At 38.6% G+C, this 26,777-nt stretch overlaps 1 protein-coding gene across 1 annotated transcript in view; it reads right to left on the bottom strand.

Annotated features, from left to right (window-relative positions):
* Positions 1 to 266: 266 nt before the first annotated feature.
* The window catches only part of rimbp2a (RIMS binding protein 2a), a 54,606-nt gene continuing 28,095 nt past the window's right edge, over positions 267 to 26,777 (bottom strand). Inside the window, exons 5-23 of the mRNA XM_060891388.1 lie at positions 21,650 to 21,772; positions 19,638 to 19,742; positions 18,139 to 18,189; positions 17,008 to 17,191; positions 15,905 to 16,041; positions 15,513 to 15,592; positions 14,498 to 14,607; positions 11,520 to 12,320; positions 10,384 to 10,535; positions 8,987 to 9,796; positions 8,714 to 8,842; positions 7,516 to 7,662; positions 7,052 to 7,160; positions 5,456 to 5,625; positions 5,194 to 5,362; positions 3,636 to 3,736; positions 3,371 to 3,442; positions 1,926 to 2,069; positions 267 to 527 (exon numbers count right to left, since the gene is read on the bottom strand). Of these exons, the coding sequence (XP_060747371.1) occupies positions 345 to 527; positions 1,926 to 2,069; positions 3,371 to 3,442; positions 3,636 to 3,736; positions 5,194 to 5,362; positions 5,456 to 5,625; positions 7,052 to 7,160; positions 7,516 to 7,662; positions 8,714 to 8,842; positions 8,987 to 9,796; positions 10,384 to 10,535; positions 11,520 to 12,320; positions 14,498 to 14,607; positions 15,513 to 15,592; positions 15,905 to 16,041; positions 17,008 to 17,191; positions 18,139 to 18,189; positions 19,638 to 19,739 (3,651 nt within the window). The 5' untranslated portion in view covers positions 19,740 to 19,742; positions 21,650 to 21,772 and the 3' untranslated portion in view covers positions 267 to 344. The remainder of the gene's footprint in view (positions 528 to 1,925; positions 2,070 to 3,370; positions 3,443 to 3,635; positions 3,737 to 5,193; positions 5,363 to 5,455; positions 5,626 to 7,051; positions 7,161 to 7,515; positions 7,663 to 8,713; positions 8,843 to 8,986; positions 9,797 to 10,383; positions 10,536 to 11,519; positions 12,321 to 14,497; positions 14,608 to 15,512; positions 15,593 to 15,904; positions 16,042 to 17,007; positions 17,192 to 18,138; positions 18,190 to 19,637; positions 19,743 to 21,649; positions 21,773 to 26,777) is intronic.

The raw sequence follows: 26,777 nt of genomic DNA, 5'->3' as shown, positions 1-26,777 counted from the left end.
TCACTAATTTACATTGTAACAAAGTGTGATTTCTTCAGTGTTAGGGTCACATTAAATGATATAATAAAATATTTACAAAAACGTCAGGGTTGTACTTACTTCTGTGAGATACTTTATATTCCTACATGAAATGTATTCCACATTTGAATGTAAAATCAAATAAATAATCTTTGAATGGGGCGCACTTTTATTCAAACTTTTTGTTTGGCTGGCCAAATGAAAAAAAAAATCCACATGTTGTTTCCTAATTTCTGGCCTGTTTTTGGCACATAAATATGAAACATGGCTGTAGACTAGAAAACATGAACATGTTGCCCTTTTTTGATTGCGTATGGCATCGGTTTTTACTTTGAGAACTTCTGAAGCAGTTTCTTCCCCTTGGATAGCAGTCCTTTCTTCTTTTTCATGTCTCGTGGTCCCCTGGCAGGACTATGGGGATGGGCAGAGCCCACGGGGAGCAGAGGACGCACAATCGGGGATGCCGGTCTTCCCAGGACAGGTGCTGGAACTGTGTTTTCCACTGGAACCTAATGAGAGAGCCATCAGGAGTGGGGGACAGGGAAGGGAATTAAACGTCATCTATCTTCACCAGTCAAGAGCCCACTAGAAAAAGTAACTGGTGCATTGCTGCGAGGTGTACCATAATAAATATGTCTTAATGCCTCAGAATGAACAATTCTTAACAAATTCTTCAATCTCATCAGAAGGAGTTCGTTTTTCTATAAAAGCTGTTATAGTAGTTGAGCTGCAAATCATATTATTTATATTATTTCACTTGTTCTAATATTGTATTGTTTCTATAGTAACAGCTCATTCACAGAGCCTTTTTTTAGTGTGCATAATCTTTGGTGGCTTTGATTTTCTGTGTAGAGATATTTATTAAACCTTCTTGTCAGATTCTCCAATATCAGCACATCATAACCCTTTAAACCCTTATGCTTCTTTTACTAATTTAAAGAGTGACAAAAAAAAAAGAGAATGAATGTTTATACCTGCTATGGTTTGAGGGGAATAAAGCATGAAGTAGGACATAGGAATTTAGGAATATTCGTTTCAACTGCGTTTGGAGTAAAGGTAGTTATTTCACTGTGGCTTAAATTATCATTTTGGTTCATCTACCACATACCAGAAACAAGAAGTCTGTTTAGATCTCAAATGAGATTACTCTGCTGCTTTTTTTTATGTTAGCCAAGCAGGTGAGAAAAGGAAGTAGAATACAGCGACATTATTTCAGTAACATTTATGTCAATTAAAAAGATAAAAGGTTTCTTATGGAAACAAACAAAAAAAAGGCACAACACATCAATGAACAGACATCCACCGATACGGCATCAAGAGATTTTGCTTCAGCGTTGTGTTTATTTCTGTTGATTATGGCATTACAGTAATGTAATGTGTAATGTGTTTTGGTTGTTTTTTTATATGTGCATGTTCTCAGAGCAGAGTTTGGATGAAGGTGTGATACACAAAAAAGAAACAAAGCCTCTTTAATGGAACACAACACAACACAACACACGGGCCAATGTGTACTGCTCATATATAAAAAAGGTAATAAAGTTCATTTTTAAAAAGGCATGCTCATCTAATGTCCCGATCATTTTTAACAGGTTTCAAAGCACAAACCCAGATTTAGAGTCTTATTCTCTTTTTTCCCACTGCAGGAATGAGATTCAGTCTTTCATCATATCGTTGCCAATATCCCCCAGTGTATGCTCTAGCTGTGCTGTCTGTCTCAGTTCACGGTGGGCTTTGCTTCTTCCATTCCAAAAAAAGCAAGACCGGAAGCCACGACTGCACGTTCACCACCACACAAAACAAACAAGCACGAGAAGTTAAAAGAAAAAACACAGAGACGGCGAGTAGACAAAACTCAAACGGAGGATGGATGGACACAGGGCCTAGCGCTGAGAGCGGCGATGGTGTACCCGTTTAGGCTCCGGGCGTGGTGCTGGCACTGGCTCTTCCTGCTCATGGTGGGACGGAGTCTCTGTGAGATAGACCTCCACATCATCAGGCACTTCTTCTAGAAAGTTGGAGGGAACCAGGCCGCGATGTCCATTAATCTCACCCTGTGAAAGCAAACAGAGCCGTGAGAACAACATACTGTAAGGCAAGACCGCATGCACCATTTAACTTATTATAGTGGTGCTATTAGCTGTGAGCACTAAACTCCAATATCCATCAATAAATCAATAGACAAGCTATTAGTGTTGAACAACACATTATTTTACAAGGTTTCACTGATTGTATAATTAAAATGAAGTGGGGCAAAACTAATGCAAGCCAGATGTAGCTGGGTTCATGATTTCTAATCGATTTTAAGAGTTGTAAATTTGAGTAAATTTGTCTATTGTTTTCATGCCATCTTTTCTCTCAATACTAGACACGGTTATAAGGAAAGATTTAATCCTTTCATTCAAACCAGGGCCTCTATTCATAAAGACTCTAAAAATGATCTCAGAGAGCTCCTAATTTAGAATCTTAGCTTAAGAGTGATTCAGGACCTCAGAGTAACTCTGACCCTAATGCTTGGTATGACACATTCTTTTGAAAAAAGGAGCGCTTTTAAAATATGGTCTATTATAAGCCTTCACTTTATGTATATCAGGCTACATCGTGTAAGAATTATGTTCATGAACGATCATATTAGAGATGCGCTAACAATGTAATAACAAATGTAATATAAATGTAAATCTTCGACACAGCGCAGGAAATGTCATAATGCCAAATTATATCCTTTCTGCCACTACGACATTTCTGTGCTGTGTCGGAGATGTTATCTCTAATATGTTTGGTCACAAAAACAATCCCTACACAATCTTATCTGTGGCATTTTATTAACTCACTACCATTATTAAATATTGTATGCAATACTTATCTTCTCCCTCTTCACCTTTTGGCCATTTGCCATGCAAATACAAATCACATTTCATCTGATAACCCTTTGGATTGGTTCATAAATATAAGCATGAACATGCTGCTTTGAATCTATATGAATTTATTGACCACGTTTAATTACGTGTTAATGAAATGTTTGAGTTTCCCACTGAAATAACCCTTAAAGATTCTATAAACTCCACAACTCCAAGATTCTATAACCTCCACAATTAATCACAAAGGCTTGCTAGTCTTTCTAGTTCTTTATTGTGTCCAGATCCCTTGCTTGTTCACTGGACTACTCTTACTGTATCATCTGATCACCCTTTATCCTCTGGTTCTCTCCTGTTTCTTTGATGGCTGCTTTTTGTATATTGGTTCTGAAATTTCTTTACTCCAGAGTCCAGTATGTCAAATTTATGACATATCACCACCCCAATCACTCTTAAAATCCCTTGGAAGGTTTCTTTCTTTGTAAGAATCAATTACTTACATAGTAGAAACCGTCTTCATCTATCTCCCCAAAAACAGCGATGATGTCACCAGCACAAAATGTTAGTTCTGCCTGTATCAGAGAGCATCAACAGTGTTAGCCAGTGAAAGATTGAGAATGCATTTGATTTGTGTGTTTGAGTGTGTGTATATGAGCTAAATGAGAATGTGTGGGTTTGAGTGTGTGTGTGTGTGTATATGAGCATACATGTGTTTTAGTGCGTGTTTAAGTGTGTACATGAGCGTGTGAGTGTGTGTGTCTAAACCTCAACATCCGCATTTGGTGAACTCTCCCTGGGGTCATAGTCATAAAGCGCAACCATTCTTCTAGTAGCCACAGGATGCCGGCCACGTTTTCGACTGTCCTCTGCAGTAAAAAAGAAATAAGAATATCTCTTATTCATGAAAATCATGTATATTAAAAGGCCAATGTATATATATTAATTCAGTTTGACTGAATTGAGTTGACTGGGCCAGTCCAAAATGTTGAGTTTGACTGGGCACTACTGGGCACAAAATAGGTGTACAGTATACCTATTCTAGTTGGTCTAGAGGACCCAAATGAAACCATATAAACGTGAAAGAACATGCAAAATACAGAAAGTAAGCAGAGTTCAGGATTTAACTCTTGACTCTGGAGCTGTGAGCCCCTAAACATCTTGCAAAGAGTGAAAGGATGTAAAATAAGAGAGGCATGAAGCACATGTCAAGCACAAGAGCAGAAAAAGTTAGTAATTTACATATTTAAAATTCAATAAAAATATAGTATTTATATAGTATAGTATTGCTATGAGGTGGCCAACCATGTAGCTTTATAAGGAGGGAGTCATTTCTGTGGTTTAAACCAAACACTGAGATCAGAGCAGTGCAAGCAAGTAAAACATTTGAAATCTATGTACTGTACAGTAAGTAATGGGGGTTAAGTGATGTTACCACCCCAAAGCTTTCACAGACCAGATTTTCATTTCCTCTTATATAACAGCAATTTGAAAAACGTTACAATATTTAATTTATTATACAATGATACATAACTTTTTTTTTATCAGTTTATACTTACATTAAATGATGTGGAATATCCACCAAAATGTTCCTGTTATAGCTTACATTATAGCAGGTATAAAAAGCTATCATTCCTTCATCAGTATAGTTCTCATTTCTCTTAAAGTTAATAAAATACAGCTGTTACCAGTAGACTGCAGTATGATTTGCCTAATGAATCAAGATCTTTTAAGCAATGAGAATCAAGAATACAACTGTTTTTACTGTAATCAATTTTAACGAAGATAAGAAAAGCCTTCTGTTTCACAATCTAGACTTCTAGTCCACATGCAATTCACCCTGGACAGTTAAAAGTGCTTGATTTTTTTAGTGGCATGCCCCAGAAGTGGCCAATAATCTGCAAAGGAAGTGCTCTGTTTAGCTTTAATGTGAACGTACTGTTATTCATGAAATGTTTGCTACAGAAATAAACACTTAGAAATGTCTGGGCAGTACTTTGGTACAGTGGGTGGAGTCAGTTTACTGGGACCCTGCTTTTATCCTGGACCATGTTTACTGCTTGTGTGATTACTGTTTGTGACTGTTGCATGAGTTTCCCATGTTGGTGTGGGTACGTCTCTGTATTCTTCAGCTTCCTCCCACTCTCCCACCTTACAAACACCTACCGGAAAATAGCCTGGCTAGTCTAAATTGTCCATGTTTTCCCAGGATAGATTTTGGATTCACTACCATCCTGACTGATCATGAATTTACAGAAAATAAATGAGTGAACAGAAATTTATGCAAGAAAAAGAGTAAAACTACTGATGCCTGATGATGCGGTACCTATTCTATCCACCGGGGTATTGAGGGGTAAAAAGCCCTGCTTCATGAGCTGATCCATAGTCTCGTCATCCTCGGCTTGTATCTCTGACACCATATTACAGGGAATGAGGCCAGACCGGCCACGGATCTCTCCCCGATAAAACCCATCAGTGTCTTTGTCCCCATACACCTGTAAGAGAGTTTGGAGAACGGCAATACATATCCTGATTACAATGGCTGGATGATCAAATATCAGCTGTAGTTCTCTGCCTTGAAGACTCACCTTGATGATCTGTCCTTCTTTAAAAGGAAGCTCTTCATCAGCGGCATCTGGGTTTGGGGACATGGAGAGAGGGTCATATTCGAACAATGCTACAAAGATACGGAAGGGGTCTTCAGGCTCGGACTCATCATAGTACGGAGGAGACCGTCGTCCTCGGTCCCTGTAACCTCCTGAGAAATGATGCATAGAAGACTGAAAAATGTTGGCGAGGTCATATTTTCTTAATTCCATAATTCCTGTTTTTAAGTCTACGTGCATATTAATCTACCTTCAGCAAATCAAATCAAACATGCATACATACATTCAGCCATTTTAATAACTTTTGAATACGAGGTCATTATAGGTCATTTATATTTGTTCAATGACCACTGACCATGGATTTAGTGTCAACATCTTCTTCATTTGCAATTCATTCAGTATTACTAAATCTTTGAGTGGGGTAATAGACAAACATGTGGCAATGCAATGAAATGGAAGAATACACGTAGATGGCAACATATCACACAAGCTGCAAGCCAAATGTATTTCACTTGGAGTCCAAGAAATGCAAAAATAGAGAGAAAGAAAACCACTTTAACCATGCAGTACTGTATACAGGTCCTGAAGAAGACCTGTCTTGGCTCTGATTAGTCCTGGATAACAATACACCTTAAGATGTACACTATACATCTTGTACAACTTACAGGGCTGTGCCAAACAGAAACTGGCAAATGTGCCCAATGTGCATTACAGAAAGCTGATGTCATGCATGTGGAATGTAAGTTTTTTATCACCTATGAAACATACCATGATTGTATTTCCTTGTGTTACAATTTGGTGTAAGGCACTACCCTTAACTTTCTCCCTAATATCATGCACAGCCAAAGTAAAAGCCTGAAGTTGAGAAGGAAAAGGAAGGGTTTAGCAGGCAGCTCATGGCAGGGTGGTGCAACAGGGAAAAACATTCTCTGAGGGAGAAGCAAACACTGTACTATAAAGGCCAACCATCTTATACCTAGTATGCATCCCTTAACGCAAGTCTTAATGCAAGCCTCCATCTTGGCAGTCCAACGTTTCAACCTCATGCGTTTCAGAAACTTGCTCATGTCACTTTCTTGCTCTTCTGTCTCTCTGTGTTCTGTTAGAACACGGAGCTGCAACACATACCATAAGGAGGCCTGTGGCCACCATGCCTCTGTGAACACCATGTCCTGTGCCGCCCTACACGGCCATAGTAAACATCCTCCATGACTGGAGAACGGTTCCCCTCACTGTTACTCTCAGTGGTTATCTCTGAGGGAAACACCAACCAAAGAGCTGTTACCATGAACAGACCACACCACTTTGCATGGTCTTGCCTAGTAAGTCCAGCCAGATAAGCAAATAAGGCAAAGAGGACTTCACAAGTGATGTCAATATCCCTAAGAAAATTAGAAAACTTTAATTACTTGAGACTTTTTTGTCTTCCAAGTCCCCTGTCAGATAGCAATTTTATAATCTAAAAGATTTGGAATTAGCTTGGAATTTGAGCAAGGGTTGGAATTAGCTGAACATCTATGATATAAATGTTGAGCAGGGTTGAAATGAGTCATATAACAAACTTGGGGGTTCACTGACCAATAGAGGGGACCATGAGGGGTCTCTGCTGGGGTTGAGGACCTCTATGAGCTGGCCTCCGATTTGGGTCCCGATCCAGCCTTCCTGACGATGAAACGTTGCCTCCACCCTTGTAGCAAAAGACAGATATAAAAGACTCAACTGTCAAACTTCAAAGTGCTGGCTTAATCTTTGGCTTGATTTTTTGTTCATGCATTAATCAAATACATAATACAATTAATGGACAATGCCCACTACAAACAAACAATTATTTGTGCTTTAGCAGTTGCAAGGATGATTTTACCTGTAACCGGGAGCTATGCACTTTTTATTGGATATTTAGTAGTCTTTCCACCCTAATCACTTTTACACCACCATCACTTTCACTTGACCATGATGGAAACAAATTTCTTTGTGTCAAATTTGTTTTAAAATTGAAAATGCAGCTGGTCCACTCCTATTGTCTCCATCGTATCAGGCCCCACCTTAAGTGCACTGTGTGAGCTGCGCCTTCGTCCATCCTCCAGTTGCATTTCAGAGTACAGCTCCTCCTCATCCTCCTCCATAATGTCAGATAGGTCTGAACCTCGGCTGCTTTCTGTCTGGTACTCTTCACTATGACTGTACTGGGACTGTGGCAATAAAACATCCATTCAGAGGACAGCACAAATACAGCTGAACTCTACCTAAAGATTTGGATATTCAGTTTGGACGAAGTCTCCATTTAAACGACAGCTGCTTTACTAGTGCAGAGCTCAGCAGCTGTTCATAGATTGAAAGATTGGGAAAATGACATAAACACTTATTTAATGTCCAATGAAGCATGTTGTAGCTAGAAAATTGACCCTTCGCTATTGACACCCCCCCCCACCCCAAACTTAAACGTCAATTATTGACCAATTTAATTTTAGCAACTGGAGCTAAGCACAATATATTGTAGTATATTTGCATGGTATACTTGTGAATCACATATCTCAACATTTTAAAGAGGGGGCAATGGATGAAATGGTTTATACAATCGGAGGACAACACCACCAAGCTCTAAAAAATAATGAAAGCAAGCAAGCAATTTTGAGCCTTTCTATGCTAGAGTTGATGCATTTATATAAATAGCATGTTTAGTCTAAACAAAAAAATAAAGAATCTGCTAAATACTGTGAAATGGAAAATGGCAACAGCCTCATTACTATTTACTAGCTAACAACGGAAATATAAAACAAGATCAATTTGCACTAAATATATACAAATAAACCTTCCTAAATTTTCCTAAACCTTTCCTCTTCTTACTGTTTTTGGAATGTACTGTTTCAATCTTCCGCACTGAAAAAAAGCCCTTCTGTCTGGCAGTAAAAAGGTTACTTGGTTTGTCTCTGAAACTTGGAAAATGTTTCAGGTAGAACCATTTCAAATCATAGAGGAACCCTCTACTCTTATTCTAAAAGCGTACCCTTGTCATTGAAACCTCCATAGTTGATACGCTTGCCTTGAAAACTTTAAAAGGTTAAAAATGGAGGCAGAACCTAGCAAAGGGTCAACAAGGTATAATCAATGGCTAATTGTTTTTATATAAATGTTTTAAGCAAAAGAATATATACACACTAAATATATACTGTAATTTGATAAAATTGGCAATTACTGCTTTTTGCCTTAGAGCAACATCACATGATATTTGGGCTCCCGTACCTGCCTGCCCAGTTCTGAGCCCCTGAGGAAGTCATCCACAGATGCTCCTCTTCTGCGAGACTGATAGCTTTCCTCATCCTCTTCCTCATCTGAGTTCTGAGAGTGAAAGCCCTGACTTCGCCTCTCCATCTATATACAGCAAAATACTTTCAGAAACCTCAGTAACCATGTCTGATGCATTCCAACAGATTCTGTAGTGTGTCGTGAATCCTAATGAGGCCCCAGTACAAATATTCCTAAGTAAAGAATTTTATTGTATCAGTCAGGACTCACCCGGCCACTTTCTACTGCCACTCTTTGGGCAGCTTCACGGGCGATGGCTTTGGCCATTGTATCCGGTATGAGCGTGCCTCTGGGCTGCGGGAGGATTCTCTGAGGAGAAGGTGAGCGGCGGTTAGGGCATGGCGGTGCCTCGAGAGTGTGTCCATGTGGCAGAGCTGGGGGAAGGCCAGATGGAGAACACACAGACTCCCATGGCTGTGCAGGACCCCCAGCAGGATGAAGCATGCCTGGTACCTGCTCTTTGGTTTCCAGTTCTCTGGCACTTGGTGGTCTCTGTGGCTGTGGAAGGGACAGCTGGGGAATGTGTGGTTGAGGCATTGGGATGGTGGGTTGAGGTATAGGGATTGTGGGTTGAGGTATTGGGATGTTTGGCTGGGGCTGGGGAAAGGGGTGAGCAGGTAGAGCCTGCAGATGAGGAGGAGATGGCTGAGTAGAATGGGGTACAGGATGGGGCTGAAGATGAGAAACTGGCTGATTTGGACAAATGGGAAGTGTTTGAAGATGGGAAATTGTATCATGGCCAGCATGAGGGGGCAGCGGCTGCATTGGAGGTGGGAGGGCAGGGCGAGGAGTCAGGGGCTGGGGCACTTGGTGTGGTAGAGAAGACTGCATGTGGTGAGGAGGCAGGTGGGTTTGGGGTGGAGGCACGAGCAGGTTACTAGGAATGGCGGCGACATGCGAATCCTGACTTTCTCCTTGTGCTGATAAAGTCCTGACCACAACCTCACGGGCTTCCAAACACTGAATACAATTCAGATCCACTGTTGCAAAGTCAGCCAGTGGGTACAATACTTCAGCAATCTGAAACCAATAATAAGAACAAATGATTGCACCTGGAGTCCCATTTTTTGACATACCCTCTCAATTTTAACAATGACAAATTGTTTGATTTCTATTTGACTATAATGGAAATAAACCAGAGGTTCACAAATATAATTTTGCCATGCTACTTCCAATGTAAGTTATCCATCTCATAAAGTTTATTTGTCTTTAGCTGGTGAACTAGAGCAAGTGTGCTTGAAATACAGAACATTCTGCAGTATGCTTTGCTGTGGATACCCAGAACAAAGATTGAAATACTATTTTAGATAAGTAATTCCTTATTCTCTCCAACAGATGGCACAAGAATGACCTAAAACAGCATTTCCCAGTGCTGAGCCGAGAGTCAGGGTAACTCTATTCAAACCAGTCAGAGTTTTGAGAAGCCAAAGAGTTAAAGTTTTGAGAGTTAAAGCTCTAAACTCCAAGAAAATAGAAAATAGATCTCCAGGAGCCACGGGCCTAAATCGTGATTGAATCATTTTCTGATCTTCTCACTGACGGTTTGAAGTCTGGTTGAATTACATAAGCACAGCTCATGATGAATGTCCAGTAAATCATGCACTCACCCTCTGGCCCTTGGTGCACACTGCATAGCCAATGACGTTGGCACCATTGGAAGTCCCCATAGGCGTCAACAATGGAGGCTTCCAGTGGACCTGTAGAATCCCTGGAGCCTGTCCACACTGAACATGCACGTCCCTGGGTGGCAGAGGAGGGCCTGCAGGGGACAGATAATTAAATCCAGCTGGATTAGTGCAGTTTGGAACAGATTGTCCTCTTGGTTCAGGGCTCTTCCCACCCACAGGTTAATTGTTGGCATTTAATAATAGCTTGTAAACAAAATACATCTATATACAGTGTTTTTTCATTAGTTAGTCCGCACACAATGTCTTGTAGTGATGCTTCCTCCTTTTTCGTGATCTATTGTTTGATTCCATGCTGAACAGATTTCTGTTAAATGCAAATGAAATTTAACAGCCTGTAAGTATATTAAGTACTTTTGGGAGTGCTGTCTTGTCACATAAATATGGGAATCTCACAATCTACAATGCAATCCGATTGTTATTTACAAGAATAGATGGATTTGAGATTAATATAAAACTTTCTGCTCCGGTTATGGACATCCATTTAATTAGAACCTTTTAAATTGCCTGTAGTATGTTTTGATGAAATAAAATGCCTTAAATTATTTTACTTCTTTCTAGTCTGCTTCATACTATTCAACAACCACTACTCAAAAGTCTTCAGAAAGGGGTTTTTCTACCTAACCCAGAACTCCAGCCCAAGTTCTCAGCACATTTTACAGTTTCACAACTCTTAAAGTCAGACAGTTGAAGGCATGAGGGCCACCTTCTGCATTTTCAACCTTTGTTTGGTCTGTATTGTGTGATGTCCCCAATTCATAAACATTTGTTTATGTACAATGTAGAAAATGTAAAGATGGACAGGACGGACTCTACACATCTACACAAAGACGTTCCAACAATTTCAATATTTTAAAACAAATTAAAAACTTCAATAACTGATAGAACTGAATAACTAATCACCAAGATCCATTGGACAAGCTTGGTCTTCTAAGCTACAAGTCACATGAAGTGATATATTCCAATAGTTGCTCATTTCTGTTGTACTCTATATTTTTCACACCAGACTTTCAGTACCAAACAATACAATTAGGTAAATGTCAATGGTTGCATCTGACCTGCAGCCTGTGTGCAGAACTCGACCCCGGCCTCCTTTTTCTCTCGTTGTTCCAGTGGCATGTGCCAGGGCACCTGGTGTGGTTTGGCTGCCACCCTCACCTTGTACACTGTGGTGGCTTTGAGGTTGCTAAACCGCAGTCTGTAACAGCATGGCTTTACTATGGCATACTCAACTCCATCCAAAAACACAGTATGTGAGTAGTTGCTGTTGCTGGGGAGCCAGGAGAGCTCTGCTGAGTCACGCATGATGTCGTCCAAGCGCAGGCCTGTCGGGGCCACCGTGACATTCCGTCCCACTAGCATGGTGCAGCGGAGCTCATCTGACAGGCCTCGGTCCGTCACGCTCTGCACTGACACACGGTATGTGCAGGCAGCCAGATCCAGCTTCTCCACCAGAAGTTTGCTCCTGCCACTGAATGGCACAGTGCCACGCACCTCCCCATCCACTAAAACATTGTAGCCATTAATGTTGCCCCAACCAAGGGGCACTAGAGGTTGCTCCCAAGCAACGATTACACTCCTTGCCAGCTGTTTAATTAAATTGATTTTTCTCGGGTAAGGCACAATGTCATCAGCGATCTCGTCAGCATCCAGAGTGCCAGTCCCATTGCTGCAGGGCCCGAGAGAGTTGATGCTTAAACTGTCCAGGGATATGCCTCCATCTATTGCTGTCAGGCTTAAAGAGCCATGCTCCAGCTGACCCAGATCCTCTGCTCCATCCACCGATGGCTTTTCCTTGTCCTGGACAAACTCCACAAAGTTAGAAGGAACCAGGCCTCGCTGGCCATCCAGCAGCTCTCCTATAAGAATCATGGAAGATGAGGTCTGACTCAGGCTTTACACTTCACAACAGCAATATATGAATCATGCAAGACAACCACATATTATGTAATATAAATGCTCTACTCCTGGCATATTGAAAGCAAAACTGTAGGTTTATATACTCAATGTCCTAAGACACCTGTATCAATAAGGAGGGTCCACCATCCAACAAGGTATATATACACAATATATCTTAAAGATAACATTAAGTAACTCCTAAATAGTTGATTTTGGTGAAAAATGCATGTTCCAGTCCTATTCCATACTCTAATGCCCCTTTTCCACCAAAAAGAACCGGGTGCTTGTTCCACTGGCGAACCTCCTAAGAACCGGTTTGTCTTTCCACCGGCTAAAGAGCCATCACAGAGCCGAGTCTGACGTCACTGTATACGTGTCACGTGTCCCAGCAACTTTAGCGCAGCAGCGGCAAACACAAAACACATCAACAATGGCTGATGTTGCTTTACTGTTACTGCCCATGGCTTTGTGAACCTACATTAGCATCCAAAGGCGGCGAATCCAACGTGTACGTGCAGCTCTATGTAATTTGTATAAACGGAGGTTGTAATCGAGAAAGTACATAACGTTATTTTATCATTAACACAGAAAAAAGGTAGCCTTAGCATGTAGCTACTTACTATCATGTGTGCTTAAAGTAAAATGTATTAAACATTAGTATACTTAAGCTACATTATCAAATGCGCTAACAGTAGCCCCGCCCACAGCCCCTGACACAAGCGGGTCTTAAGTTTAGACCAGCAACGTTTTGGTGCTACTTAAGAACCACTTTTCCTGGTTCAGAGCCGATGCTTTGGCTGTCGAAATAGAAAGAACTGGTTCTAAATTAGGCTCTGGCTCTGAACCAGCACTCAAACTGCCTCGGTGGAAAAGGGGCATAAGGCCGTGATGTACTCAAGTTTTGAATTTACTAGCTGATTTACTAACAAGCAGGTTAACATAGCTGTGTAATTTATTGCAGGCTGAAAGTCAGTCTGTGAATGTTGATTAAGTATTAAATTACAGTAAGCAGTTTCTGCCATGTGAACATAAAATGATACCACTTAGAGGGTAACTCAAAATATATATAATAGTTCTTAAAATGGTGAACAATTCTAAATTAAGGTTAGTATACATATGTTATATTCTCTGCAAGTTCACACCTTTTTGCAAACAGAATTTAAGCAGATAAAATTCTACATATACCATGTTTAACACATAGATGTGGTATCTGTGACACTTTTATATTTCCAGTGAGTCTCTTTGAGATCTGATAGCAGTACAGCCCAAAATAATTACACATCAGGACCAAACTGATTCAGAAATGTATATTGTTTCCACCACTGACTTTGCATGTGATGTCATTTAAACAATTATTCACTGAAAATCACCTACAACACACCCGCTGTATGCACAATTTTTTTGATTACACATTACAAATGGCCATAAAAGTCATAAAGGATTTTGGCACTAGATGCATCTTCAAAAAAACCACATGGGAGACCTCCGATAAATAAAACTGTCAATCAAAAACAGCTATAAACTCACAAAAACTCCTAAATGACAATAAGGTGACATTAGAGTGAGTGTCAGTGACTTCAGAGTGATTTACTAACAAAAACAATGTAATACAAAAAAGTAAGTGATTTTTTTTTCCACTGATGGATAGAGTGATGGATACATTATTTTCAGAAACACATGGACTTTAGTCAGTAGTTTTACAATATGCACTTCTAAAGTAAAAGGTGTACAATAACCAATGGTCCACAGTTCAGATTGAATTCAGCGTTGTAAACCATAATCTAAAGATAGACCATTTAATTGGTGCAAAAAGGAAGCCATGATAAAAATCGAAGTAAGTGACTCAGTGAAAAGACGCTTTGGGAGTGTTTTTTTTTTTTCACCCGGCCATGTAGCTGCAGGGTGCTTGACAAATTAGCGGCCCTGCCAATTTGCAGTTTAATCTGCCAGGCCTTCAAGAAGCATTTATTAAATGCCTGCTGAAGAATGACATTAAACTCAACCCAAATTACTTATTTAATTATACGCATCCTTGGGAGTCTTAGATATTTATAACTACAGCATACCTAAAATATGCCTAGGTACCAATGCACTGATTTGTTCAGAACAACCTGACGGTTTAGAGAATGTGGTTCACCTTCATAGAATCCATCATCGTCCATGTCCCCATACACATAGAGATATTTCCCAGCAACAAGAGGCAGCTCAGCCTCAGGATGCTCATTTGGTCCATCGTACGGATTGTAACTGTACAAAATGTAAGTGGAAGATGAAGAATTGGAACATAAACAAAACACCTTGTGCACAAAGCAGTAGTATATATTAATATTATTATATAATAATATTATTAATAATATTAAAACTTTCCCATAGGACAGAAACTGATATTTTAGTTCCCTTGTAAATTTAGAATTAAACTTCACAATTTAGAAAATTCCCTAACGTTGTTTAAGTACTCATCCAATTCCATCAATTTGAACATAGTGTGGCTTGAAAGTTTGTGAACCCTTCAGAAATTCCTATATTTCTGCATAAATATGACACAAAACATCATCAGATTCTAAAAGTTAACAAAGGGAACACAATCAAACAATTAAGCCAACAATATAATACGTCTTCATTTAATGACTGAGAAAAATAATCCAGCATTACATATCTATGACTTGCAAAAGTATGTGACCCTTTGCTTTCAATAGCTGTTGTAAGCAATAACTATAAGTAAAGTTTCCAGTAACTTTAATGGAAAGAAAGCACTCATTCACAACTCAGTCAAGTGCAACAAAAATCAGAGGAAATTATCAGGCGTTACAAAAATGAAACAAGGCAATAACAATAACTACACAAACCAATAAAAGAAAATCAGTATAGAATCAATGGATCAGCAAAATCTGTAATTTTTTTTATTATTATTAATATATACAATAATATATTGAGCCATATAAAGTTTTGATTTATATATTTGTATATATTTTTAATTTATATTTGAATCATTTATTTGACTGCATGTAAATAACTTTTCTAACATTAACTATTGTGAATAAAACAATCAGAACACCAATAAAAATGCACACAGAGGAAATTAAATTAGAATGCAGCAGATTATTATTATTATTTTTATTATTATTCAAAGGACATAAAAAAAACATCTGTACCTGTAGCGGGCTGTGCAGAGACGAACCTGTCCTGTGTATCTTGCCTTGGACCTTGGAGCAGGACTCACCTCATCCCCCATCTGTGATTAGAGATTATTATTTCTTATGAGGCACAAATAAATGTCATATCCTGTAATATATCACATTTCATTACATGTGTATAAACTGAGCTGCTACTACAGATTCTTACTGTTAATAAGAAATAATAATACAGATAATGTGTTCCAAATGATGTGAACAGGCCACAGTCACAAGTGCTAACAGTAATAGTAGTACTGTAGTAGTAATAAGCCCAAAAAAAGACAATCTACAAAGCAAATTTCCAATAACAAAAACATCCTGGACTACAAGACTTTTACGGTGATGGGGATTTGTAAAAAGTATGAACACACCTCTGAGGTGCTCAGTGATTGAGGTCTCGCTGTTATGGCGATGTCAGTGTGCAACGGCGTCTCAGTCGTGTCTCTGCAGACCTGCAGTGGCTGGAGGAGCTCAGAGATTAGCGGAGAACCTGCAGAACTCTCATCACCTGCACAACATAGAGTTACACAGCCAAACGCCAGCGCTTGTCAATCACCCCCGGGCCTCGACAGTCACCTGAGAGAGACGCGCTGGGTTCAATTTATATGAGAGGGAACGATTCATTAAGCTGCATGCTTCAGAACACACAGAGATAATGAACTCACAATTACAACTTAAAGCGGATCAAAATAAAAGTCAAGCTTTTATTCTGTCCAACAGAGGCAACAGACAATCTTAAATATTTGTCATTTTTGCCAGTTAGTTTTTTGTTATTTTTTATGTAAGAAAAATCAAAATTTTAGCCAAGACATAGAATTTTCTCTCAGCGTTCACTGTCTTTAGCCATAGTAAAGCAGTATTGTTATAATGTGCAAAATAATTATACAATACATCATTTAAACATGCATAGAATATAGATCAGATATGCAGGGTCAAATATTAAACATTCACAATTTGCATATTTTGAATTTTCCTACATTTTCTAATCATATGACTTTCATTCAAGAATGTATTTCTTATAGATTTTTAAATTTTATACTTTTAATACTATATACTTGAATACTATAATAATATTTTTATTCCATTTGAACTTTTTTTATTTATTTTTTTTTATTATGAAGAAACCCAAGATAACACTGAAAATGTATTATGCAAATATTAATATCATAAACCAAATGAAGTCAGAAGAAAGTTTATTACTAATTTACTACTAATTTATTTAAAGCTAAGTGTAGAAAAAAATAACAAATGTGAATACATTTTAAAATAGGCTTATCCTCCTCTTTCTTCTAACAACCTGCACAGATCATTATTTCCTCATTAGGAGGCAGTGTTAAAGTGTGATAAAATAAAAATCATGGCATAAACACTGTTAATGTTAATGACTAGGTTTAATCACTTTATAACGTCTTCTGTTATTACAGAAGGACAAACTCATCGTAAAAGTAACTGATTTTCAGGAGGCTCCGCCTACCTTTCCTAGAGCGACTCTGCAGCTCGTTGAGCAGGTTACAGATTGCTCTCCTTGACGTGGTGATTTCTGGCCGGTGCTCACGATCGGTTTGCAAACCCAAGTGAAATTTCTCCAGCTCTTTGGACAGAATGTTACACTTGTCACTCTGAATCTGGCATTTCTGTTCCAGGTCCTCAACTTTGACCTTTGTGGTTTTGGAGAAGAGATAAGTCATATTTTTAGAATATTTTATACAACAGTGTGTTTCTTTTGGTTCTTATGTGGTTCTTTATGGACATTAATCCTCACATAGTACGCACAGATATGAGATGTGTATTAAAAATCACCTCATAGCCTATACAATAAATATGCTAATGATCTAACCGCAACACAGATAAGAAATGCACTTGCTTATCTGAAATGGAAAGATTTTCACCATTAACTCCTGAATGGATTATTTGTCTTAAACAGCACACTCTACATGCAATAACCATTTATGTAATCATTATAAGGATGAGATGATGATGATGACCAGCTGATAAAGAGCCACAGTGATGTTTCTCATTATTTGTGTCATTTCCCGTCATCATCGTTATCATCGGTCTCTGCTTCAGTTTAGCAAATCTGTCAAGAAAGATATATGAGGTCATATCTTATATAAGACCATTCAGAAGTGAGTAGGGATGCAAAATAAATTGCTCTAAGGCCATTTCCACATACACAGTATACTGTATGTGTGTATTAAAAGGGTTTTAGTCCACTTAGCAGCATGCTTAAGAACACCCTCAGCCATGATCCATCACTCTAGCATTCACCTTGGAATGGCTTTTTGCTGTTTGTTTCAATAAATAACTATCTTAATCATTTATTTAATGAAATACCCGTACAGTGCTGTCATTTCCATCGCATTTTTAACCCAATACACTAGTCAGCCATCTTTCTTTCCCGTTTTTTCTAAATGCAGGTAGTAATTGGTGCTAAACTTTCAGCACACAAAAAACCTTTATCTTGTTTCCTCTCCTGACTTTGCACCTGATGTCATTCACATATTGTTTGCAAATCACTCCCGGCTCTCACAGATGTAATAGATGCAAGAGATCTTCTCATTTTAGGAAATTATTCAGAGGATGATCTAGAGGTTCATGATCTTACCTTTAGCAGATGGACCTTTTCTTCATGCTCTTTATCAGCCTCAGCTTGAGCCTGGAAACAAAACACAACAAGTACATCTTTTATCGCACAGTGCTCTTAAATTCTTAAGTCAGAAGGTGTTTCCATAACAGCACTTCTGACTGCTCTGAATGTTTTGGCTGTGACATAGATCACAGGTTTATATTAATGCGCTTGGTCTTATACTTCATAGTTTCTATAGTAACAGCTCAATGGCAAAGACGTATATGGTGGATATATAGCCTAGGACTTTTAATGAAGAGATTAGAACACTGTTTATAGCTTTAAGTGTTAACAGGAACATGGACATTTCATGGACAGTTCACATACCACGATGACATGAAGCATAATCTCATACAAAAAATAGGAGAGCAATCAACTGTGGAACTGACTGTGTGACTATGAGATTTCAAATATCTATGTCTGGGTGTTTGTGGGTGTTATTCTGATTTTTTATTCTAGTTTTTGTTTTTTTATTCAGGACATTAATGTTTAAAATCAGCAAAAGACTGCAATTTAAATTTCTGTCAGATTCACAATAAATGGTAGACCATCAACACAGCAACTTTGTCCATGCTGAGATGGAATATTCTCACACCTTAGAAGAAATCTGTCACGTTATTTCCTGAACAAATCATATCATGTTAGAAAGCTGGGTGTTACGGTTCAGCCCAGACTTTTGGCCATGTGCTTCTGTTATGTTCCGTGTCCTGCCCTGGCCTTGTTTACTCCTCCCTGTCTCTGCACACCTGTTCCCTATGTGTTCATCGTCATGTCTATTTAACCGTGCGCGGAATCATCGTCAGTATACGTCAGTGTATGCTGTTCTTCCTCGTCCTTTGTCCTGTGTAGTTTTCATCTTTGTTCCTGTTTCGTATATTTTAAGTGATTAAACCTATTTATTTGAAGCTATCCTGCATCTGGGTCTGTCTTCCTCCTCCCTGTGTGACACTGGGGTCAGAGCAGACGCTCAGCCATGATACACTGCTCCTGGAGTACAGAAGATTAAAGGCCTTCTTAAAGACACCAATTGCAGCTGCTTGATGGTGCTAAAGCTTCTGATCAGTAACCCACAGTGAATGAAGCTTCTGGTCAGTAAACCACAGAGCCCTCACAGCTCTTCCTGCTTCGGTGTCAATCAGAGTGACACTATCCAAATGTGAACATCTGTGAGCTTGCATATGCAGACAAAGGCAGTGCTTTTTGTGTGGTAGGTTTTCTTGTGATGCAGCATGAATAGCAGTTAAAAATAACGTTTTTTGGCTGGCTTCACATGTGTCAGTGGATGCACGTGTTAGACTTCATTCTCACTGGTATCTGTCATATTGTATGGGAGAGCTGGGTGGTGGGTGGGAATTAGCAAGTGGCCAAATTGGGAAGAAAAAAACCCCCAGAAAAACTCAGATGCTGTTGGTTCTCATTAAGGAAAGTATTATCCTGTAATTGTGTGTGTGTGTGTGTGTGTCTGCTGATTTCTTTGCCTTTTGCAGAAGCTGGATCTCCTGCTGTGTGGAGCTGAGGTTCTCCAGGGCCTGTTCATGCTCTGCCTCCAGCTGCTGCCTCGCTTCTGCAGCCTCGCACATGCGCTGACACACACAGAGAAAATATTAATAGGTTTTTCATGGTTTACATGGAAGCTGGCAGATTGAAAATTCATCAGTGTACACATATGAATATTGTGGAAATGCAGTAAGACTTAAAGAAACAGTTCCACAACAAATAAACCTGCAATAACATAAAAGATACTTGAAACTAACTTGCTCAGTGAATGTGCCACAATATTAAAATGTAGCTATAAATGGATAAAAAAGTACTAAAAACACACTACTATACGACTGCTGCGCCACACACCAGTATAAACACCATGAATGTGTTATTGTCTGCATATCATACAAACAACAAAATTCATACTAACAATTGTTAATAACCTCTAAATTCAACTCCATTCAACTCCAAAATCCAGCATTACTTCATAAAAGACTTATGCAAGCCTTAAGAATGAGTTATGAGAAACTGAACAAGAAGTGAAGTTGGAACAGGAAGCAAAGTCAGAATTAAGTCTGTGAAATGTGTTGTAAGGCTTAGAAACATAAAGCAGCTTAAAAGCTCTGACTTATTCAGCTTTATTTCGTCTTCTCAGAGAGAAGTAAAGCTTCACTGACACATACACACATAAACACACTCTCTCTCTCTCACACACACACACACACACACTTTTTTGCATAATTGCTGACTTTTATGATATGTGATATAGGATCAAGTACATTTCAGCATATTTAATAAATAAGACACCGATAATGTACTCAATTGTATATTACAGAACATACTGTACAAAGCTTCTGGATTAATTTTAATAAGCTTAATTAATAAGCTTCTGGAAACATCTATTTTCCATAATTAATGAGAATCCAAGACTGAGACCATTCAATTAACAGACCTGTTCCTCCCCCGTATCGAAAAAACCTTCACCAAGAAGGTAATGGATCATAAACAAACAATTCGTAAACAAAATGAATGACTTGTTTTTCCTCTTAATCATCGTCCTGTCCCCTTTCATCATCCCTCCATCATTCACTTTATTACATAATCAATAACGACTCATGTGAAAAGGACAAACACTTTTTTCCATGATCGTTCTAAGACATTTTTCTCAATGAATGTGAGAGAAAACTACAAATCATCAACCAATGCTTTTTATCTGAAAACCTTTATCTGAAAGCAGTCAGCTTGGTCCTGCACCTTTAATAAAACAGATATTAATTAAACACTTATACTTTAGACTTTAGAGGTGAAAGGTTCTTTGGCAAGCAAGCACTTTACATAAATTGAGATACATCAGGTCAACTGCGACTGTTAAACTTAAAGCATTTCATTTCTGGCTTGATGACAAAAAAAAAAAATTTTGCAGTGGACCTGCTTGAGAAAAAAAAAAAAGAATTAATTGACCTCAAATATGTTGAGATATGGAAAATGCTTTGTCCTTCCTTATCAAATTGTCATGACTAATATATTCCGCACGTCTGGTTTCGTAACAAAATAAACATAAAGTTAAAAAAAGTTAAAATACTGTGCAAATGTGTATAATCAGTTTCAACATTAACAAACATGGTTCAGATTAACTGAGCCTTAAAACACAATAAGTAAAGAGAGGAAAAATGAAGAGGTTTAATGGATACATGACTGAATGCATTGTGACACACTGATGGGTTTAATGTGCATTAAATTGTGTGTTTTTTTTGTTTGTTTTTTTTAGGAATCATGCAAAACATGGAAAATGTTAAGACTGGGAATTCTAGTAGTTGAATATATAATATGTTTATATTATATTTTAAATCCTATGTTATGCTGCTGTAACAAATAGCTGGCATTATAAAACCATCCTCAAGAATCAACGTAAGGACCTGAATGAATGAAATGCTGTTCAGTCATTCCTGAAGGTTACCCACTTGTCATTATAACGGATAAACTAATGAACATTCCTAAGGTTCCTCACCTTTAGGGCCTGCTCAAGATTCTCCAGTTTGCCTCGGAGCTCATCTTTTTCCCGTCTTGCCGTGTCCCTCTGCTCGCTTACACTCGCCAACGTCGCTCTGAGCTTCTCATAGTCTGACTTTACCTTTACATGACACAGTGGCAGGAAAGAGAATGGAGAAAGAGCATTTACAGAGCCCTCGTATAGACTGCAGTGTGCCCGCATGCACTGTGGCTCATGCTGTTACGTTACTGTAGTAATGAATCAAAGAACTGACCGCTTAAATAAAATCTATAGTGGGGAAAAAAATCCACATAAACTCAGCTGATTCAGCAGCAGAGAATTTGCACTTTTCACCAAACATGGAAACTTACTGCTGTACACACTCGATGCAAGCACTATTATTTCTAAACATCATTAGTCTTCCTGACATGGTCATTTATTTGAATTTGCACTTCCTGAACTACACTCTTCATGGCTAGTCCCATAATATTGAAGAATGAAGCTTCTGAATTTGTGATGATTTCTGAAAACACACCAAATGCACCGAAGACTAAAGGTGAATTTTAGTAAAATGAATCCTACTGTATATACCACCATTTTTAAAACTGTAATATAACCAGGAATGTAGTCAATCAGCGGTGAAATGATCGTTGTCTGGAGTTTTTAGTTTTGTGCAGAACTTCTAGGCTCGTGTAGCTAAGCAATAATAAAAAATTGAAAATAAAAACTCATTATATTCCAAATCACTTCTACATTACAGCACTGTCTTTTATGTCATGCCACTAGTCAAGTCCCACATCCCATACACTGTATACAGTGTATTTGGTGACATTATGTATAATGGTTAAAGTAAAAGTAGCTTCAATTATCACATCAAAATTATGTCTTTTTGTAACTGGAAAGGTTTATTCACCTAAATATACAGGTAAATATACACATACATATTGTTTTATATATGGCATTAAACAGCTGAGAATCTTAGAGATATAAAAATATCGATAACCCAAATAATAGTATGTTATAGATCGGCAATAAAAGCATTTGTTTATGGAAAAATTAAATTTAGATAGCTTAACTGATCATTTTAATAAGATGTAACTATTCAATTCAATTCAATTTCATTTGTATAGCGTGACATTGTCTAAAAGCAGCTTTAGAGAACATAACAAATATAGTACATAAAATGTATTATACAAAGATTAAGATTAATATTAGACATACTTTAATCTTTTTAAATCTTAAGTCTTTGCATTTATCCTCAGTGAACAAGCCTGAGATGACTGAGGTGACTGTGATAAGGAAAAATTCCCTTAAATGGAAGAGGAAGAAACCTTGAGTGGAACCAGAGTCAAAAAAGAACCTCATCCTCATTTGGGCGACTGTGGAGGGTGTGATTAATAATTGTTATAAACAACAGAGCATGTTATTATGAATAATAGTCCTTTCAACAATTATATACAGTCTAGCAATTGTGTATTGATTAGGCGGTTGATGTTCTCAAAGACCCCATGTAGTTGGCATCTGAACTACATAACAAAAATATGAATCCTCCACAGGCTAGCATACTATTAACATTATAAAGCGTTTTTGACATTATACCTTTAAACCGGTTTTATGATGAAATGTTTGCACTTTACATGTTGCAGGTTTAGTGTCTTATATGTTATAAACGTGAATACTGTCTTTTGTTTGGTAAGCTGTAGAAGTTATAACATAAATATATATGCGCAAGTACAGATCCGATAGCCAACTCAGGCTGAAAAAAATGATCGTACAGCCAAATGTATGTCTTACACTTACACCTTCTCCACACAAGAGCTACAAACAATCCAAACATTCAAAACTCCATCTTGCAGCCAAAGCATATTTCTTATCAGTATCACTACTCAATCTGTTCAGTCTTCCGTGCAACTTCACATGCATGGGGCAAATCAGATAAGGCACACACAACTGGAAGAAGATGATTGGGTTTTTAGCTCTGTCTATATCAATTTCTGTCTTTCTTGTCTCAAATATGGATGCAGACCACAACCACTGTTGTTTGGAAAAGGTGTAAGTGCAGAATGTTTGTCTGGTTGTCTCTAAATGCTATAAAATTCTATATTAGCCTTGGCATTTGTTCTTAGACTTCAGATTAAACCTTAGATTGACATGTTGTGGAAATCCTGTTTAGAAGCTCAGTAATCTGTGTTGTCTCCTGAGCAGAATCAGTCAGTAGGCAGACATGTGCCGTTTCATTTATCAGGATATATTTCACCAAAGCAGGACTGAAGAAACGAGTCGATTTGTATCTCACATCGATCCAAGCATCGGAGATGAGAAAATGCCTGCTCTGATGTCAGAGTGCATCTATCTTGGCCGTATTTACTCTCTCTGCCCCGTATCGTTAACACCTCACCCATATGCTGTAACAAGTCCTTGATCACGTAGGGGGGGAGGCAAGAGCAAACAAGAGGCAGGGTGGGCAAGAGTCACTATCTGATTGAGCAGCAGGCATTTTATCTCCGCCACTGCTCTGGGGTTCGGACAGATGGTTCCTTTTCACTGGGCAAAGAGAAGAACAGGATGGGGATTAAGCTGAGAGAAAGACAAGCGGCGGCCAGGCCACTTGGCAAAAATCTCCAGCGATAACACCACCATTAGTGGCCGAAGCCCCAATCTGCTTCTCTCAGAGTGTTATCCGTTGTCAGTGGTGATATAGAAGATATCCAAAATTAAAGCTAGGATGATGAAGGTAAATGCTAAAAGTTCCACAGTAAGGCATTGAAATTCTTCATGAGAATCTTGACAATCATGACAATCTTGCCTGCATACAGGAACAACCAGCTGCTTGAGAGCACTGTTGAAAGCAATTCATTTACATTCTGCACAAGATGCAAAAATTGGACTTCTCATCCTCATACATATGCATTTGATGGAGAAACATACAAAAGAAAGTGCAGTAGAAAACAGAAGTGTAGCTGGATACATATTCTGTATGTACGATGTAAACAAGCTCTGTGCCTAGCTCTCATCACTAAAAGCAGGTGAAGTTAGCAGGTCTAAGTCAGGTCTAAAATATTACACATCAGCAATAACTTTGATGACAAACTTTATTAGAAATAATAAAATACAGCACTTTTATATGTAGAAGTTCTAGAGCGGATTTCAAGTATGCCATTTAAATGTGGAATCTATTTGGAATTCATGCTGTTAACTCTTAATATAAAGTTATAAGAGTTGTTTCTGCCAGTGAAGCAAGGATGAAAAACCAAAACAAATCTATCAGAGAGACAGCAAAATACATTAAGTATGGCAAAATCATCTGTTTGGTGCATTTTTAAAAATAAAGAATGCACTAGAGAGATCAGGAACACCAAAAGACCTTGATACCATGAAAAACAGTTGTGGTGGATGATAGGAAATTCTTCCCAGATGAACAAAAAACCCTTTAGAACAATTGGCCAGATCAAGAATGTCCATCAGAACGTCAGCATTATTGTGCCAAAGTCACCACTCAAGAGAGAACGTCACCAGAGTAAATACAAAAAGCTCACCACAAGATAAACCTTAAAAAGATGTGGAGATGCAGATGGCTGCCTCAGTGTGCTTTGTTTTCTTATTGTTCTGAAATTTACATTGACAGCATTTAGCAGATGCACTTATCCAGAGCAACTTGCATTTTTATCTCATTTTTATACAATTGAGCATTAAGGGCCTTGCTCAGGGGCCCAGCAGTGAGAACCTGGTGGACGTAGGAATCGAACTCACAACCTTCCGATTGGTAGCCCAACACCTTAACTACTAGGCTACCACATCCCTCAGGAAGACCATATCAGATTTTGGCAAAAACATTTTAGAAAGCCTGTACAGTTGTGCGAAAACATCCTGTGGACAGATAAAACAAAAAATCGACTTGATGAGAAGAGAAGAGTATAGAGAAGGGAAAGAAGTGTTCGTGATCCATGACATTTTGAGCTTATATCATGGCCTCGTCATTTATAGCTGACAGTGGAACAGGTTCCGTTATATTTAAGATGATTTGAAAATGGATTCTTGCAGCAAGGTGAATTCTGATATGTAGAAGGCAATATTATGTGCTCATATTTAGAGAAATGCTTTACAATTCATTGGACGCCACTCTCAGTACAGATTGACAATGCCCCAAAGCATACTTCAAAAGCAACCCATGGCAATGTTGTGGCAGGAACTGAAAGATTCTTCAATGTTCTGCACCTATCCTTAATCTGACTGAAAATGAATCTTTATTGCTGAAAGCAAAACTGAAGGGAAAAAACACCAAAAACCACAAGCAGGACCAGAGCATCACCCAGTGTCTGGTGATGTCTTTCGGTTGCAGATTTCAGATGACTTCAAAGAATTTGTGACAAAGTATTAAAAGATTTATTTATGATTGTCAGTTGGTCCGCTTACTTTTGGTCCCTTTAAATGGGGAAGTAGAAATAAAACATAATTCCAATCCTTTTCACCCGATTGGAATGTAAATACCAATCATTAAAGCTGAAGTAGTGGGGGCACGGTGGCTTAGTGGTTAGCACATTTGCCTCACACCTCCAGGGTTGGGGGTTCGATTCCCGCCTCCGCCTTGTGTGTGTGGAGTTTGCATGTTCTCCCCGTGCCTCGGGGGTTTCCTCCGGGTACTCCGGTTTCCTCCCCGGTCCAAAGACATGCATTGTAGGTTGATTGGCATCTCTGGAAAATTGTCCATAGTGTGTGATTGTGTGAGTGAATGAGAGTGTGTGTGTGCCCTGTGATGGGTTGGCACTCCGTCCAGGGTGTATCCTGCCTTGATGCCCAATGATGCCTGAGATAGGCACAGGCTCCCCATGACCCGAGGTAGTTCGGATAAGCGGTAGAAAATGAATGAATGAATAAAGCTGAAGTCTGCCCTTTTGATTTTTATTCATTATTTAATTTCAACTAATATACTGTGGGAGACAATAAAGTTCTACAAATATAATAGTAAACAAATATTTATGGACCTATCTTTGTATAAAGTCGTATAAACAGTCTTAAATTATGTGTAGAAATGGCTAACTAACATTTTCACAAATAGACAAATCTGTCACAGATGTGATGTCTTTCATTAACAGTAAAAAATGTACCATTACAAAAACAGTTCAAGCGCTTCGAGACCTCACTCGTT

Source organism: Tachysurus vachellii, chromosome 17 (assembly GCF_030014155.1).
Source record: "Tachysurus vachellii isolate PV-2020 chromosome 17, HZAU_Pvac_v1, whole genome shotgun sequence".
Lineage (NCBI taxonomy): Eukaryota > Metazoa > Chordata > Actinopteri > Siluriformes > Bagridae > Tachysurus > Tachysurus vachellii.
Note: the sequence above shows the minus strand (reverse complement) of the source record. Positions and strands in the feature narration are given on the sequence as shown.